Source organism: Phocoena phocoena, chromosome X (assembly GCF_963924675.1).
Source record: "Phocoena phocoena chromosome X, mPhoPho1.1, whole genome shotgun sequence".
Taxonomy (NCBI): domain Eukaryota; kingdom Metazoa; phylum Chordata; class Mammalia; order Artiodactyla; family Phocoenidae; genus Phocoena; species Phocoena phocoena.
The window spans coordinates 61,606,903-61,625,802 of NC_089240.1; the positions used below are offsets into that span (position 1 = coordinate 61,606,903).

General features: G+C 43.9%; 1 protein-coding gene and 1 non-coding gene across 2 annotated transcripts in view; both read right to left on the bottom strand.

Annotated features, from left to right (window-relative positions):
• Nucleotides 1-4,956: 4,956 nt before the first annotated feature.
• Nucleotides 4,957-18,900, bottom strand: part of HDAC8 (histone deacetylase 8) — a 246,415-nt gene continuing 232,471 nt past the window's right edge. The window contains exon 11 of the mRNA XM_065900563.1: nucleotides 4,957-5,530. Coding sequence (XP_065756635.1) covers nucleotides 5,508-5,530 — 23 coding nt within the window. The 3' untranslated portion in view covers nucleotides 4,957-5,507. The remainder of the gene's footprint in view (nucleotides 5,531-18,900) is intronic.
• TRNAE-UUC (transfer RNA glutamic acid (anticodon UUC)) lies at nucleotides 8,107-8,179 on the bottom strand. The gene has a single exon. It is a non-coding gene; the product is annotated as a tRNA-Glu (tRNA).

An 18,900-nucleotide genomic window follows, 5' to 3' on the forward strand; every position in this document is an offset into this window, starting at 1 on the left:
ACACAAAAGTAGAGAGAATAGTACATTCAACCTCCATGTGTCCATCAAACGAGCTTCAACAATGATCAACATTTTTCAAATTTTGTTTCAGTTATCTCCACCCCCATACAATTTCCCCCTCTGGAGTATTTTAAAATAAACCCCAGATATATTATTTCACCTGTAAATACTTCACTTTGCATCTTTAACAACTGAGGACTTAGATAAATATATAACTACCATGCTGTTATCATACTTAACAAAATTATCAATAATTTCTTAACATCACCTAGTCCTTGTCCAAATTTGTCCTATTGTCTGAAAAATATCTTTTCATAGTTGGTTTGCTTGAATACTGTCTAATATTCTGTGTTCCAGCAGCACCAAACTGCTTGTCACTTCCCTAAATTTCATGTGCCTTTGCCAGGAATGTCTGCCCCCAGTCTAGATTGCCTGTCCCGCCTCTGTGTCTCATAATACCCAGAGCGTGAGGCATTGCTTTGTCTGAGTGTGTAGTTCCACCATTCCATAGGTATGTATGGAGAATTACAGGTGCCAGGTACCATGCCAGGCACTGGGGTACAACAATGAAACTGCCCAAATTCCCACCCTCCTAGGGGTTGTGTGTGTGTGTGTGTGTGTGTGTGTGTGTGTAGGAATAAAAATAAGATAATGATAAATGGTATAAAAATAAATGGTGTTTTGGAATAAAGAGAGCAAGGTGGCTACTTTAGATGGCACGGCTAGAAGGAGCCAGTCTGGGGAAGATCTGAGCGTTCCAGGTGGAAGTACTAGCCTGTGCAGAGACTCTAAAAGGTGAGGGTCTTAGAAGGCCCCCATCTTCGAAGGCTCTATATATGTCTGTCTTTACCTCTACATTTGTAGCTCTCATCCTTTCGGGGAATCATGAAAACCCCTTTGAGTGTTGAGAATCTGATAATAGCTATGGTTCCTTGCCCCAGAACAACATACCAATGCACAGCCACATGAATTTGCATACTATTCCCCTAATTCCTGAAGCCAGAAAATGTCAGGAAGCTTCCTTGCCTAGACTGGGCTCTCATTTAGGGCAGGAACAGTGTCTAATACTGACAGCTAATATGTACACTACTATATGCTTTCTTTCATGATCTCTTTGATCCCTCAAAACCACCCCATGAAGTAAGTACAGGGATTATCTCCATTTGATCAATGAGGAGGCTAAGGCTCCGAGAAAGTAAATTACTTGGCCAATGTCACACAGCTAGTGAGTGACAGGGAGGGGAGTCAGACCCAGACAGTCCGAGGCCGAAGTGCATATGTGCTGCTGGTCAGCTTGGGGCCCAGCACTGAGAAGGTTTGGAGACTCGTCCTTGGCAAAGGCAGGTGAGGAGGAGTTGCTGGAGCTTTCTGTGCAGGGGCTTAGAGATGTCAAAACCTGCTCGGCCTGATGGCTGTTTGCTTTTCTTCTTTCTCTTCCTCCTCCTTGTCTTCCTCTTCTTCCTCCTTCTTCCTTTTTTGTTGAATGACAATAGCTGATTTTCTTATAAAGAAGTCTTTCTGCCTTAGAAAGAGTCTTTTAAATATAGAATTGGAAATATACCCCTCTTTCTGAGACCACTCACACTGAAGGCAACAGAGGCAGATCCACCTCCCCAAAGGGAAACTGGCTTGGGATGTTTCCATTGGCTTTCAAAAAATATATTTATTTACTTTTTTTGATCAGGTAATACATTCACATGGTTCAAAACTCTAAAGGTACAAAAAGGAACACAGTGCAAGTCTTCCTTAGTCCCCTGCCATCTGCCACCCGGTTCCCCTGCTTGGAGGGAACTGAGGTGTCCCAGTTTCTTGTGTACCTTTCCAAAGGTGTTTTATGCAAATATAGGCATGTCCAATATATATATTCTTTTTGGTTCTTGTTTTTGTTTGTTTTTTTAAACATCTTTATTGGAGTATAATTGATTTACAATTGTGTGTTAGTTTCTGCTGTATAACAAAGTGAATCAGCTATCTCTATACGTATATCCCCAAATCCCCCCTCTTGCGTCTCCCTCCCACCCTCCCTATCCCACTCCTCTAGGTGGTCACAAAGCACCGAGCTGATCTCCCTGTGCTATGCGGCTGCTTCCCACTGGCTATCTATTTTACATTCGGTACTGTATATAAATCCATGCCACTCTCTCACTTCGTCCCAGCTTACCCTTCCCCCTCCCCGTGTCCTCAAGTCCATTCTCTACGTCTGCATCTTTATTCCGGTCCTGCTCCTAAGTTCGTCAGAACCATTTTTTTTTCTTTTTTAGATTCCATATATATGTGTTAGCATACGGTATTTGTTTTCCTCTTTCTGACTTACTTCACTCTGTATGACAGACTCTAGGTCCATCCACCTCACTACAAATAACTCAATTTCGTTTCTTTTTATGTATGTGCCCCACTTTACAGGGATAAGGTAACAGACCCAGAAAGGTCGAGTAACTTGCTGAGAAGCACACAACTACATACTGTTGTCGTTGCGTGGGGAGGGCCGGAGAGCAGCATGAGGCTTGGTCCAGCTTGGACTTTGGAAGCAAAAGGAAAGTTGTTTACTCCAAAGTCACAGTTTAAAAATATTTTAGCGGCATGCGGTGTGGGCAGGGGGAAAAGGGAACTTGTAGTTCCAGGTGGGTTGGCTTCCTGACTCTGCCACTGACAACTGGGCAAGTTACTTCACAGTTTGTGGCCTCAGTTTGCTAATCTATAAAGTAGAGAAGATAATACCCACCCAGCAGGGTGGATAGTGACATACTCTAAATAAAAGCGATTTTTAAAATGGGGCATATTCCAATGCTTGCTTTGCATTATTATTATGGTTATGATGGCTGGTCCTTGCGGGCACAAAGGCGGCTGTTTCCTGAAGGGAAGGCAGGCTCACGCTGGGTACAAAGTTGCCCCGCCCTCAAGCCACCTTATCTAAAAAGACCCTCTCCAGCTGAGTGAATTGTAAATCAGGAACCCTCTAGCCGGATCAGTCTTCCTTGCCAGCTCAGAACCTCCTGGGTGGTTAGAACAGTCCCAGGGCCTGAGCACAAACTCTTCCTCAGTGGGTGTCTTGAATTTACTTTGATCTGTAACTTTATCTGCAGATCAATTCTTTTAATAAAACGTTTATGTATTTATTTTTCCAATTACAAAACTAGACCCTGCTTACTAGAGAAAATTGGGAAAATATTGAAAAGTAGAAAGAACCAAAATTAAACCATCTTTATACCTTCCTCCTCCACAGAAGCCCACCTCAGTTAATATCTTGGTGTATTTCTTTTCTTTTCTTTTCTTTCTTTTTTTTTTTTTTTTAACAGCTTTACAGAGGGTGTAATTGATAGACCAAAAGCTGCACATACTTACTGTGTACAATTTGATGAGTTTAGACTGACCGGAGCAACTCTTGATCTCTCTTGCTTGTTTTGGGAATACCACCTTTGTTTGGTATTTCAATTTTAATTGTAAAAAATGGAAAATGATTCCTACTTCCATCTATGGGATTTTTTTCTTTAGCCTAATGTTTTCAACAAGAATCAAATGAAAAGGAATCCTGAAGGCCACTGAGGTGATGCCGTCTCTCGGGAACAGGCCTGGCCTCAGTTCAACAGCTCACTCTGGGGCTCAGCCATGAGGGCCAGTGCTGGTGAGAAAGGGCTCCTTCTGGTTCAGGCCCATTCCCCTTGAAAGGAAAATGGAGCAGTAGTATTCACCACTTTACCAGGTGGTTGCCTCTTAGGGCTGAGTCCTTCACAGGAATTTGGGTGATGATTTTTGGGGGGGTGGGTCCCTTAGAAAGGATTGGGGTACCCGACCCAGCAAGCCTTTGAGACCACAAATCTTGGCGGGTGGTCCCTTGCAGGCTGGGAATTCAGAGTTCTCATTTGCCTTCCTTGGCCTCCCCACACCCCACCTGCCCCATTCAGCGCCTCCTCCCTCTTCTATTTTTTAAAACCCCCCTTCATTTTGGCATAAGTAAAACTGTCCTTAAGCCGAGAGTGTATAATTAGGATAGTGGGCATTTGAAGTGACTGGTATTCCTAGCCGACCAGGCGCCCCGATGCTGTTTAATAAAAGCTTGGCTATTCCCAGCCTAGGACACGTTCAAGGCTTTTTCCACTCTCTTCTGCCGAATGCCCTTCCCCCCTCAGTAGCCTGGAGAAATACAACTCACCCTACGAGGCCCAGCTCAAATATCATCCCCTTTGAAACGCTCTGGGATGCCGCCCCCGCCGGGCGAATTGCTATCTCCCCAGTGCTCCCACAGCTCGGGATTCGTGTTGGCTACAGAGCACGAAGCATGTTGGGATCTGGTTCTTTCCCTCCTACATTGCCTTGTCTGGGAGTTCCTAGATGGCCAGGATGGGGCCGTGTCCTTGTCTCCCATCCAAGTCCCAGTAGCTGTAGGAGCTGCATAAATACTTGGCGAATCGAATTCCAAAATCGTGACGTTTGGCTGTCCCTGCTGCTTCCTCATTTCTCTCGTGACACCCCCATCTGCATTTTGCCATCTTTCCTTCGCCTTTGAGGTTATAGTAACACCAATGCATCACAACTGTATCCCATTTTCATCAAGTGTGCTGATTGTCTACACTTGACGGGAAGTAGCTTCTATTCATCAAGATGTCCCTCTTGTCTCTGACATGCCACCTGCTCTTCCTATCCCTGAGTGGCTCCGCAGGCAGGGACAGCTCCTCCGTGGGGTGCCAGCAAGACCCTTTCCATGGTTGCAGCACCTGTATTCCCGTGAGCCCTGGGCAGGCCCCAGCACAGGTCAGAGCTTGGCTTACGGTCCCCAGGACTTAGTGGAGACACACTAGTTCCTCAGCAGGATCCAGCTCTCAGAGTCAGCCTCCCAGGCTGGGTCAGAGCAGAACAGGGAAGCAGCAGGGTTATTCTTGATACTTCAGTGAGAGGAAATGTTCAGAACTGTGTGTGCTGTCAGTGGTACTTTACAACGAGGACAATGGCACAGAGAGGTAGGTTTTCAAAGATTTTATTAAAAAACAAAATAGATCCGCAATCCTGAAAACAACACGGGTGGGTTTCTCCCCACCTCCCAGTCTGCTGACCAGCCCCCCTCCCCCACCCCCCGAGGCTCCACCTGGATGGTCCTGAGGCCCAAACCCTGCCTGTCAGCTCCCCCCGCCCCACAAACTGGCAATCAAATCTCCATGCTTTCCTCCAGCTTCTGATCTGTCTCCTTTAAGAAAATAAAAATACCCCCTCCCCAACTTGCTTAAAAATAATTTTCAAAGATTAAAAACGGCATCTGTGTGTTTTTAAAAAATAAACACTTCAAGTGTTGGAAATCTTTGTCTTCCCCTAGGTCTAGTTGAGGCCTCTGGGGTGCCTGCCTGCCTCACCCCAGGAGGCCAGCTGCCACTTGGTGCCCCTTGGAAATTTTCAGGAAGTAAAATTCTTCCAAATTTCCCCTGCAGTCACAAATTCCACACACTGCTCCCATAAACACGCTGTCTTCATTACAGGCACTGCTCCTCAGCTCTGGAAAACTGATCTCTTTTTGTCAACTAGACCACATGCTTCAGATTCCCTACAAACAGGAGAGAAAACAAAAATCAAATTCAGGTAACATATGTGAATTATACCTCAATAAAGCTGCTAAGAAAAGGCACTTTCATTTTGGGGCTAGTTCTTTTGCTGCCCTTGGGAACCCTGAGACCCCCAACATATGAACAAGCTCAGGCTAGACTGCTGGATGGTGAGAGATATCTGGCCCAGTTATGCCAGCAACCACCAGCCACCCACCAGACATGTGAGTGAGGCCTTTGACAGCTGACTGACTGCAGTGCTGGGTGAACCCAGCCAAAACCAGCAGAAGAACCACTCAGCTGAACCCAGCCCTGATTGTTTTAAGCCACACACACACACACACACACACACACACATTCCAGCAACACTTTTCAGAGTTCGCATCTCACTAACTGCATCAGATCTTCCCCTGCCCCCAACCTTTCTTCCCCCCCACCCCTACCCCCCCATCCCCCACCCCCGCTTAGCAAGGCACAACCCTCCTAGCATTTTCTCTCATGAGTACCTGTGAAATACGAATTGGGGATTTCCCCCAGCCCTCAGGTCTAAGAATCTTAGAGGGAAAAGCAATCACTTGAAATCCTACAGGACTGGGCTCTAGGAATGAAAAGTTTGCTCCCTTGGTCCCTCCACAGTCTTCTCCTTGTCCCACTTCCCCAAGCAGAAATACTGGGCTCCAAACCCTACTGACCACTTCTCTAAAACAGGAAGGATGTTCTATGAGGGCAGGGACATGGGCTGCCTTACTCTTGGTTGATCTCCAAAGTCTAGCACAGTGTCTCACACATAGTAGGTGCTCAATAAATGGCTGAATAAATGGCTGAATGGAACAAAGGAAGGAAAGAAAAACAAATCAGCACCCACATGCCTATCTGGTTTAATTTTTTTTTTTTTTTTTTTTTTTGCAGTACGCGGGCCTCTCACCCCTGCGGCCTCTCCCGTTGCAGAGCACAGGCTCCGGACGCGCAGGCTCAGCGGCCGTGGCTCACGGGCCCAGCCGCTCCGCGGCATGTGGGATCTTCCCGGACCGGGGCACGAACCCGTGTCCCCTGCATCGGCAGGCGGACTCTCAACCACTGCACCACCAGGGAAGCCCTATCTGATTTAATTTTTAATTTTAAATCGACATACAGTGAAATTGACTGTTTCTGGTATGTGCAGTTCTGTGATTTTTAACACACGTAAAGATTCATGAAACAGACTGGTCCCATTACCCACCAAAATCCCCTGTGCCAACTTTTTGCAGTCACATCCTCCCCTCCCCCTCTTACCACCTGGCAACCACTGACCTATCCTCCATCACTATAAGTGTTGTCTTTTCCAGAATGTCATATAAATGGAATCAAACAGTATGTGACCTTTTAAGACTGGCTTCTTTCAAGCAGCATAATGCCTTTGAGTTTCATGCAAATTTTTAGGTTCGTGCAAATTTTTCAGTGTATCAGTAGTTCATTCCTTTTTTGGTACCCTTCACCAAGTTTCTCCAAGTGGCAACGTCTTACATAATTATTATTTAATATAAAAACCAGGAAATTGACACCGGTATAATTCACAGACCATATTTAGGTTTCACCAGTTTTATATGCACTCGTGTGTGTGTGTGTGTGTGTGTGTATGAGTGTTTGTGTGTAAGAGTATATTCTATGAAATTTTATCACATGTATAGGTTCGTGTAACCCCCACCACAAGAAGATACAGAAATATTCCATCACCACAAAGATCTCAACGCTACCTTGTTAACTCCCCTCCACCCCCTATTTGTAAGCCTGACAACCATTAATCTGGTCCCGAGGTCTATAATTTTGTCATTTCAAGAATGTTATCTAAATGGAATCTACAGTATATAATCCATTTTGAGATTTTTTTTTTCTCTCACTCAGCACACTGCCCTTAAAGATCTATCCAGGTTATTGGGTGCATTAAGTTCCTTCCTTTTTGTTGCTGAGTATTGTTCCATGGTATGGACATGGCACAGTTTGTTTAACCACTCACCCACTGAAGGACATCTGGGCTGTTTCCAGTTTTTGGCTATTACACAAAAAGCTGCTATGAACATTCACGTACAAGTTTTTGTGTAAACACAGTTTTCATTTCTTTGGGATAAATGTCCAAGAGTGCAATTGCTGGGTCCTATGGTAGTTGCATGTTTAATTTTATAACGAACTGACAAACTGTTTTCCAGAGTGGCCATACCATTTTGCATTCCCACCAGCAATGTATGAAAGATCTAGTTTCTCAGCATTCTTGTCAGCATTTAGTGGTGTCACTAGGTTTCATTTTAGCCATTCTGACAGGTGTGTAAGGATCTCTTATTGTGGTCTCAATTTGCATTTTCTTAATGGTCAATAATGTTGAATGTCCTTTCATGCACTTATTTGCTGTCTGTATATCCTCTTCATGTTGTTTGTTAATTGAATTTTTTTACAGTTGAGTTTGGAGAGTTCTTTATATATTCTAGATAAAAATCTGCTGTTGCACATATGATTTGCAAATATTCTATCTCAGTATATAACTTGTCTTTTCATCCTTTTTTTTTTTTTTTTTTGGCTGCAAACCGTGTGGTTTGCAGGATCTTAGTTCCCTGACCAGGGATTGAACCTGGGCCCTCGGCAGTGAAAGCACAGAGTCCTAACCACTGGACCACCAGGGAGTTCCCTGTCTTTTCATTCTTCTAACTCTTGCAAAGCAAAAGTTAACTTTTTGGATCATGGTTTGGGTGTTTTCAACCCTTCAGCTCACAATCTCTGGATAATCTTTGATTCTTCATCTCTTAGTTCAAGCTCCCTTCACATCTTATGAGTTGCCAAGCCTAACCTCAAGATGTCTCCCAAATCTGTCCTCTCCTTTCTGTTCCCCTGTCTCCACCTTATTAACAGTTCTCATCACTCAGGTCACTGCAACAGCCTCTTAACTGGTGCTCGCACCTCTGGAGCTGTCCCCTGCACAATTCTAGCTGTGACCACATGCCTCCTCTGCTCCGAAATAACTTTAGCAGCTCCCGACCACCTATGAATGAAGTTTAACACCTTAGCTTACGTGTGCCCCATCCATACTTTCCCATCTCCATGTGGGCCTGTATATCTTGTACATCAGAGATACGGTGACGATATAATTTATTGTTGAAACCAAGATACTTGAGAATGAAATGGGGTGCCATGGGTGTAAAGCACAGCTGTCCCAGAGATCACAAACTGGGAGCCCGTGACCACATCTTGCTTCCAAAATTGTTTTGTTTAGCTCCACATATTGACGTGCCACATGACATTCTTTAAAAATTTAAAGTAGCTGTCTACAATGAGGTATCACCTCACGCCAGTCAGAATGGCCATCATCAAAAAATCTACAAACAATAAATGCTGGAGAGGGTGTGGAGAAAAGGGAACCCTCTTGCACTGCTGGTGGGAATGTGAATTGGTACAGCCACTATGGAGAACAGTATGGAGGTTCCTTAAAAAACTAAAAAATAGAATTACCATACGACCCAGCAATCCCACTTCTGGGCATATACCCTGAGAAAACCGTAATTCAAAAAGAGACATGTACAACAATGTTCATTGCAGCACTATTTACAATAGCCAGGACATGGAAGCAACCTAAGTGTCCATCGACAGATGAATGGATAAAGAAGATGTGGCACATATATACAATGGAATATTACTCAGCCATAAAAAGAAACGAAATTGAGATATTTGTAGTGAGGTGGGTGGACCTAGAGTCTGTCATACAAGAGTGAAGTAAGTCAGAAAGAGAAAGACAAATACCGTTTGCTAACACATATATATGGAATTTAAGAAAAAAAATGTCATGAAGAACCTAGGGGTAAGACAGGAATAAAGACACACACCTACTAGAGAACGGACTTGAGGATATGGGGAGGGGGAAGGGTGAGCTGTGACAAAGCGAGAGAGAGGCATGGACATGTATACACTACCAAACGTACGGTAGATAGCTAGTGGGAAGCAGCCGCATAGCACAGGGAGATCAGATCGGTGCTTTGTGACCGCCTGGAGGGATGGGATAGGGAGGGTGGGAGGGAGGGAGATGCAAGAGGGAAGAGATCCGGGGATATATGTATATGTATAACTGATTCACTTTGTTATAAAGCAGAAACTAACGCACCATTGTAAAGCAATTATACCCCAGTAAAGATGTTAAAAAAAAAAAAAAAAAGAAGAAGGAGCACTGAATTGGGACCCAGGAGGCTTGGGTTCTATTGATTCATTGACTGACTGACTCATTTATTCATCCACTTATTCAATCAACACTTATGGAGTGTCTATTCTTTGCCAGTACTAGCTGCTGGTGAGCACTCTAGTCTTTTGTTGTTGTTGCTATTTTTTTTCTTAAGTTTATTTATTTATTTTGGCTGCACCGGGTCTTAGTTGCGGCATGCGGGATCTTTTAGTTGTGGCACGCGGGATCTTTTAGTTGCGGAATGTGGACTCTTAGTTGCATAATGCAAACTCTTAGTTGCAGCATGCGAAATCTTTAGTTGTGGCATGCCTGTGGGATCTAGTTCCCCGACCAGGGATTAAACCTGGGCCCCCTGCATTGGGAGCCCACAGTCTTACCCACTGGGCCACCAGGGAAGTCCCTGTTGCTAACTAATAGACTTTATTTTTGCTAATTAATAGACTTTATTTTTGGAGCAGTTTTAGGTTTACAGAAAAACTGAGCAGAAAGTACAGAGAGCTCTCATACCCCCCTGTCCCCCTCCTCCCCTCAGAGGCAATTTCCCCTATTATTAACATCTTTCATTAGAATGTACATTTGTTACAGTTGAATGAATGTTTATACATTATTATTAAGTACAGTCCATAGTTTACATTAGGGTTCACTCTTGGTGTTATACAGGTCTATGAGTTTTGAAAAGTGTATAATGTTACATATCCACCATTACAGTATCATATGGAATAGTTTCACTGCCCTAAAAATCCTGTTCTTCACCTATTAATCCCTCCCTCCCTTTCCCCAAAGTCTTGGCAGCCACTGATCTTTTTACTGTCTCTATAGTTTTGCCTTTTCCAGAATGTCATATGGTTAAAATCATACAGCATGTAGCCTTTTCAGACTGGCTTCCTTCACTTAGCAATACACATTTAACGTTCTTCTACATCTTGTTACTTAATAGCTCATTTCTTTTTAGCAGTGAAAAATATTCCATTGTCTGGATGTACCATAGTTTGTTTATCCATTCACCTGCTGTAGGACATCTTGGTTGCTTCCAAGTTTTGGCAATTATGAATAAAGCTGCTATAAACATTCATGTGCAGGTTTTTGTGTGGACATGAGTTTTCATCTTATTTGAATAAATAGCAAGGAGCATAATTGCTGGACTGTATGTTAAAACTATGTTTAGTTTTGGAAGAAACTGCCAAACTGTCTTCCAAAGTGGTCGTACCACTTTGCATTCCCAACAGCAGTGAATGAGAGTTCCTGTTGCTCCAACATCCTTGTCAACATTTGGCGGTGTCAGTGTTTTGATTTTAGCTCTTCATAGGTGTGTAGTGGAACTCATTGTTTTAATCTGCAATTCCTTAGTGAATGATAGTGAGCATATTTTCATACACTTAATTGCAACCTGTACAGCTTCTTTGGTGAGGTGTGTGTTAAGATCACTGGCCCATTTTTTTGATTGGGTTGTTTTCTTATTGTTGAGTTTTAAGAGTTCTTTGTATATTTTGGCTAACAGTCCTTTATTGGATATGTGTTTTGCAAGAATTTCTCCCAATCTGTGGCTTGTCTTTTTATTCGTGTAATCTTTTGTCTTTTTAATGTAGAGTGGCATTGTCCAATAGAACTTTCTGGGATGATGGAAATGTTCCATATCTATGCTGCCCAATATGGTAGCCACTAGTTACCTGTGGCTACTGAGCACTTGAAATGTGGTTAGTGCAAGTGAGAAACTGAATTTTAAATTTAATTTTAATAACTTAAATGTAAATGGCCACACGTTGCCAGTGGTGACCATACTGGACAGTACAGATATAGAACAGTTCCCTTTTGCTTTTTATTTTCTTCATGACATTGACTGGGGTCATTCTTATTTGCTCTTTCATTTACAACCTCCCTATCGATCCATTAGCGAGTCCTGTCAATTCTACCTCCACAATATTTTCCAAATCCACCCACTTCCCTTCAACCTTCACTGCTATAACTTTACTCCAAGCCACTGTCACCCCTTGCATGGACAACTCTAATAGCCTCAACATTGGTCTCCTTGCTTTCATCCTTGTTGCCTACACCTTTTTCTCTATGTAGCAGCCTGAGTATTTCGTTAAAACTTAGGTCAAACCACGTTACTCCTTTGCTCAAAACCCTCTATGGCTTCCAATCACACCTGGAATAAAATCCAAACTACTTAGCCACCAAGCTCTGCAGGGTCTGACCCCGTCTCTGGTCTCCTGTCTGCCACCACCTTCTTTGCTCACTCTGTCCTGGCCACACGGGGCTTCTTTATGTTGCTGGAACACACGAATCATTTTTCCCTCTTAGGGCTCCCCCTTCTTGTCACGTGTTATTCCTTCCACCTGGCATGCTCTGTTCCTGGATATTGTCATTCCTGACTCTTCTCATCACTCAGGTCTCAATCCAAAAGTCACCTCTGAGGGGCCTGATGACTACCCAGTCTAAGTGGCCACCCCCAGTCACTCATTTTCTGTCACATCATCCTGCTCTATTTTCTTCAATATCCTTAGCACACTGAACATATCCTGCGTGCTTATTAGCTAACTTGTCTGTCTCCCCTCACAATCTCCATGCGGGCAGGGACGTGTCTGTCTTGCTTATCACTACTGTTAGCCCCCTCAACAGCGCTCAGGAATTGATCAATCAATATTCACTGAAGGAATGAACATCTCTAGAGCTACAGGGCAGCTGATAAAGCACTATCCCATTTAGGCCACAGAGGCTTAAAGCTTGGCCATTGCTCTTAAAGCCCTTAGAGACATGGTTGAGGTAAGCTGACATATGCTTACAAAAAGAGCCTCAATGCCACCAGGCTAAGTGGCAAATAAGTTCTGAAGACTGTCAGCATCACAGCAGTTTGGAGGAATGTTGGGGGCGACCCCAGAACCCTTGGAGGCTGAGTGGCACCATAGAGGAACAGAGATGTGAATTTAGGACTGCTGAAAAGTGTTCCAACTTTCATTATAGGAGTACCCCTTTCAGGAATGTTGTCATATTGACTTAACATCTGTATTAATAGTAACTCTTTTTCTTTATATCAACTTACTTTAAACATTTTAATACTTATTTTGGCCTCATTTATCCTAAGTAATGATAACAATAATGATAACAACAATAATGTTGTGCTTAGATTTTAAAACATACATTAAAATAAATATGACTATTAAATGAAAAATGTCTTTGTGTCACCTCAAATTGTCTCTCACGCAGAGGTATATGAGGCACATTTTGGGAAAAATTATAAAAGGGATCACTTTTGGACAGCTGGTGCTTGGGCTGCTTTGCTGCCATGAGCCTTTAGTATCTGCAAATCTTGGATGTGGTACCCCCTCCCCATGTCTACAGTGGGCTAGGCCCTATGCTGGGTGCTGGGGCCACAGAGGAGAACAAGACACAATTCTTGCCCTCGAGGAGCGCTCAGTCTAGCAAGGAAGGCATATATGGAGACAAACAGATCATAGTCCATTAGCAACAAGCCCATATAATACCAGTCTGTACAGAGTGCTGAGGGCATACAAAGAGAGGGCATGGAAGGCTTCACGGAGGAGGTGGCATCTTGAAGGGCAAAGGGAGAGAGAATGTTCCAGGCAGCAGGAACAGAGCAGGATGTATACAGAGCAGGATGTATAAAGGCACCTGCAAAGTTTTTGTGGCCAGAGCACAGGATGAGGGTCAGGGACAGGGGTGGGAGGTGTGCTATGAAGCTGCAGAGATGGTCAGAGGCCAGATTATCAAGAGCCTAGAAGACCATGGTCTTACCCTAGAGGCCATGGGGAGCCTCTGAACAATTTTAAGATGGGGAGGAGGCCCATCTAGTGTGATCTAAGGCTAGAGCAAGTTCCCCAGCTGCTGCCCCATCACACCGGGCTTCAGGGTCTCACTCTTTACCTGGGAACAATGGCAAAACAAAGGATTTCTATGAAGCCTTGGGCATGTGCTGAAATGGATCGCTGACTTTAGTTTTTAGCTCTAAATTGTCAACTATATTGTTTTTCTTGGAATATAGATCCCCCCTGTTATCAGAAAGCCTTTCAATGACAATTAAGTATAACCACTAATTACCACTTTCCTGCCTCTGACCTGAATTAGAACCTGAGGCTGTGAATTAATCCCCCAGGCTTCTGGCATTTATAGGATATCAGCACTTAAAGGATGTTACCCTAATGTTTCGGGTGCTCTGGTCTTAACTTGCAAGGGACTACTGCAGTCTCAAACGGAATCGAAGCGATTTCTAAAATAGCCTATGATTCATTTTTTCTCCCCTCCTGTGCCTAAATCTGCTGGCTCCATGTGGAGGGATAGGCACAAGTAACTGGAGAGGTGACATCACAGGAGTGTGCTGCATGCCTGCCAGCCAGCCAGCTCGTGGAGCTCAGCCTCGAGCAGTCTATCTGCCGGTCTGGGCGATGCCTCCCAGCCGCTTTGGAGTCACAGCTCCAGGTTCTTTGGTCCATGAGCTTTCTCCACATTTCTTTTTCAGACAAAAATTCTGGGCCGGGAAATCCAGGGTAATGGGAATAGCAGCAGCAGGAAGAATAATACAGCCTTACATCTGTATAATGATTTAGAGTTGTGAAAGCCATTTGCTCCATTTTCCTCCACCCAAACACCAGTGGGAAATGGAAGCTGGGATTTTAGGCCTGCACTGGAGACAAACTCTCGCTCTCTTACACAAAAGAGCAAAGTGCTAACATTCCCTGTTCCCCTCAAAGTACATCCTGATTGGGCCTTGGATGCCACCAGAAGGTCATAGAGATTCCTTTCAGCTTCTAGGTGCTTCCTGGAAGAGAAATTCTCCAGGACAAATTTGCCTGGCAGGCACAATCTATGAACCATGCCATCCTGATGTAGCTAGCAAGTAGTGCCAGTCCCAGCACTGCCAACTTGTTCTGCACACCCTGGCTTACAGTCCCTATGGTCCCGAAGACCTTTACTGGAGCCAAAGGCATAGCCTCTAACTGTGGAGCCCCGAAGGCAGGGTGTCATGAACATCTGGAAGTGCCAACAGCTGCCACGGTAGCTCAAGGTCCCGTGAAAGGAAAAAACACCACTGTATCAGCCATCATTGTGGATCCTGCAGTGAAGCACCACTGAGCCCACCCATGAACAGCCAAGGAGTGGGGTGGAGGGATTCCTTCCTTGGAGGAGCCATAAAAATAGTTCTGCAGTGGTCTCATGTTGGCTCTGTGATATTCAAGCACCTGGTCTCAGCATAGCTTGGTGTCCCCAATGCTCTATCGCTACCGCCAGCATAAGAAGTCTCCCAGCCTGGCTTCCTTCCCCTGCTCCTCCCTAGCATTGTGGCTGCCAGGCTGGACACCAAAGGGGTGGCATACTCTTGCTTGGCCTTCTTGGTTAAATTTCAGTGTCACTTGTGTGTGTGTGTGTGTGTGTGTGTGTGTGTGTGTGTGTGTGTGTGTGTGTGGTGATGGTGGTGGTGGTGCGCCCGGAGTGGGGGTGGAACATGATGATAGAAGCAGTGACCCACAGATGCTTAGCAGTATTGCGAGAGTGGCAGGTGCTGTGGCTGCTGTAGCTGCCACTACCGCCACCACTACGTGAATTCAGAATGACCCAGTGCAAGACCATAGGTGCCGGTTAGTGCCATGAAAATGTCATCTCGGTAAATCAAGATGCTGTACTCATGCAATTCTGTCTGTTGGAAACCTTGGCGGGGTATAAAAGTGATCCTTTGGAAAGTTGAATCGATAAACCTATATGTGGAAAGTGACGGCAGAGCAGAACATCATCACCTCCAAAGCGGAGAGGCCTCCCAGAACTTGTTTTCCAGCTCATGGGGGATATGTGCACCTATGAAAATAAAGGATCACCGCCTCAGCCTGTTTTAGAGATGTGAATAAAAATCTTGGCTGGGGACCGCCTCCTCTCTGGTTGACTGATTTTCCAATTGATTTGTATTTATTAGCTAATGAAATTAAAGTTGTAAAAATGATAACAGAAACATAATAAATCTCTCCCACAACTGGCTGTTTCTATGTCACTATGGTGCATTCCTCACTTTGATTACTTCAAAGTCTATTATTTTGTTCTCAATTATTCTGTTTTTCTGGCACTGGAGAAAATCAATTTGTTTTATTTTCTCTTATTCATGCACTCAATTATGCTCTTTGGGCACATTTAATCACTTTGATGTTTTCATTTTATGGCCCGTCTCTAGGCACTTCAGCTGCATTGCTGCCAACGGGCAAGCAGGACTAATTTGCATGTCACAATAGACTTGAAATTCTAACTCAATTTAGAAATCTTTATGAAATCTCCCTCCAAAATATGCTTGGAGCTTCAAAGAGGGAGAAGGATGTGGGTAAACCAGGAGCCTATAAAGATGCTTTCCTTTCTCAAACACTGAGAGCTCTTTGGTGACCTGACTGTAGCTTGGGGATGTCCCTGTCCAGGTACAGCAGAGCAGTCCATGGGATGGGATGTCTGCAGAGTTTCCTCTGGAATTCTGTGGTGAGAATCTTGCAAAGGCTGTCCCTTGGCAGCAAGGCTAGGGAGGTTGGGCCTGCTTACTTTGGCATACGCTGCCCCTCAGCACTGCTGGATTTGGCGGCAGTGCTAAAGACAGCACCTGAATCTTAGTTGGTTAACGTGCCTCCGGGTAGATGGAGACAATTGTCAACAGTTAGTCATTCCAGAACCCTGAGTGGTTTACCTTATTTTCTCTAATAAGTTCCAACACCCCTTTTGCCCCTTGATTATTTTAGAGCTAAAGGCTGGAGAGGACTAAAGTGATATAATTGCTTTAGGCATAAACTTTGGACAAACAGGAAAAAAAAGCTTAATTAAACACATTAGAGGCCTCCAACTATTCTTCAAAAGTTTTTGGTTTGTTGCATACAACAACCATCAGCTCTACCTGGCAGAAAGAAAATTCTGTATTTCTTCTTCTGAACTTTGGGTATGATCTTCAGTTTCCCATGTGGAATCCCGGCTCCCTCCCTTACTTGCTGTGCGACCCTGTACAAGCTAATCAACCTCCCTAAGTTCTTTCCTATGTTAAATGGGGCTAATAATTTTATCTACTTCAGGGATAGGTTTGTTTCCTAAACTTCAGTACTGTTAAGAATTTCACCATGTTCACATATCACTTATGTGGAAACCTCTCTTACACTGTTAAAAAAAAAACTTAAATTCATCCTAAGCAAGGTGTCTGTGAAATCAAAGTGTTTGATGTGGTAGTTATATTGATATTTCTTTTTTTTTTTTTTCTTTTTTGCAGTACACGGGCCTCTCACTGTTGTGGCCTCTCCTGTTGCGGAGCACAGGCTCCGGACGCGGAGGCTCAGCGGCCATGGCTCACGGGCCCAGCCACTCCGCGGCATGTGGGATCTTCCCGGACCGGGGCACGAACCCACATCGCCTGCATCGGCAGGCGGACTCTCAACCACTGCGCCACCAGGGAAGCCCCAATATTTCTTTTTAATACACATTAAAACATACATACATGAAATACACCAAATTCATTCCTGCTTAAGAAGCTTTGATCCTGCTCTCCCCTTCATCTAGAATGTTCTTCATCCCAATTTTTGCAAAACTCCTCCCCTTACTGCATTAAACTCTATTCCCAAATGTCACCTCCTCAGGGAGGCCTTTACTGGCTATCGTATCTAAAATAGCACTCTTTCCAAATTTATCAGTAACCAACCACTAAATATTTATTTATTTGCTCACTGTCTATCTCCCCCATTAGAATGTAAGCTCTGTGATGGACAAGGCCTTCACCTGTCCTCTTTACATCTCTATCATGTAGAATAGTGCCTAGCACATATTAATACCAATTACATGTTTGCTGAATGAATGAAACATAAAAATTAAAAATCAGCCTAGTGGTAGCCAGGCTTCCCTTCTACCCCATGAGGGTGGTGTCAGAAAAGGAAGAGTGAAAAACCACGACTTTCATCCCTGCTCAATGGCAAGGAGGCCCACCCACCACTGTGTCAGTGGAGGCCACATGGGGAGCAGTAACAAGGTGCCACTGCCATCCCTGGCCAGGGTGGTACCTTGAGGTCGAGTGAGGAGCCTGAATTTCCACCCCTGCCCAGTAGTAATGAAGTGCCCCTCCTCCCCCCAGACTGTCAATGACAGCTGAGTGGGGAACCTAGACTTTTACCCCCACCTGGAGGTAATGGCGTGGTGCTTCCCTTCCCTGCCAGCATGGTGTCAGAGGAAGCCTGCTGAAACAAGATTTAAATAAGGTGAAGGATTTCATAAAAATATCTAAAGTGTTCAGGATATAATAGAAAATCACTCATACCAACAACCGAAAACTCTTAACTTGAATGAGGAAAAGGCAAACAAGAGAGGCCAACATAGAATGACAGCAATGTTGGAAATATCCGACAAGTAGTTTAAATCAGGCATCATAAAAATACTTCAACAGGCAATTATAAACATGTTTGAAACAAATGAAAAAAAATGTCTCAGCAAGGAAATAGAAGAAATAAAGAAAAACTAAATGGAGATTTTAGAACTGAAAAATTCAATAAGTGAAATAAAAAAAACTCAACAGATGGGCTCAACAGCAGAACAGAGAGGGCAGAGGAAGAATCAGTAAACTGGAATATATAGAACAATAGAAATTACCTAATTTGAACAAAAGACAAAAAATAGTAAAAAAAAATGAGCAGAACCTCAGGGATCACATGGGACTATGATAAAAGATCTAACAGTCATGTCACCAAGGTCCCAGAGGAAGAGGAGAAGAAGGTGGGACTGCAAGAGTATTTGAAGAAATAATGGCTAAAGATTTCCCAAATTTGGCAAAAGATAGAACCCTACAGATTAAAGAAGCTGACTGAATTCCAAACTGCCTAAACTCAAAGATCCAAACCAAGATCTATCATAATCAAATCCCTGAAAACTAAAGTAAAAGAGAAAATCTGGAACGCTGAAAAACAAAAACAAAAGCTTACCTATAAGGGAAACATAATTCAAATGACAGTGGTTTTCTCATCAAAAACCATGGAGGCCAGAAGGAGGTGGTTCAGCATTTTTCAGGTGCTGAAAGAAAATAAATGTCAACCCAGAATTCTACATCCAGTGAAAATGTCCTTCAGGAATGAAGGGGAAATGAAAATATTCTCAGAGGAAGGCAAACTAAGAGAATTTGTTGCTACTAGACCCACCCTAAATGACTAGCTAAAGGAAGTTTTTGACATGGAA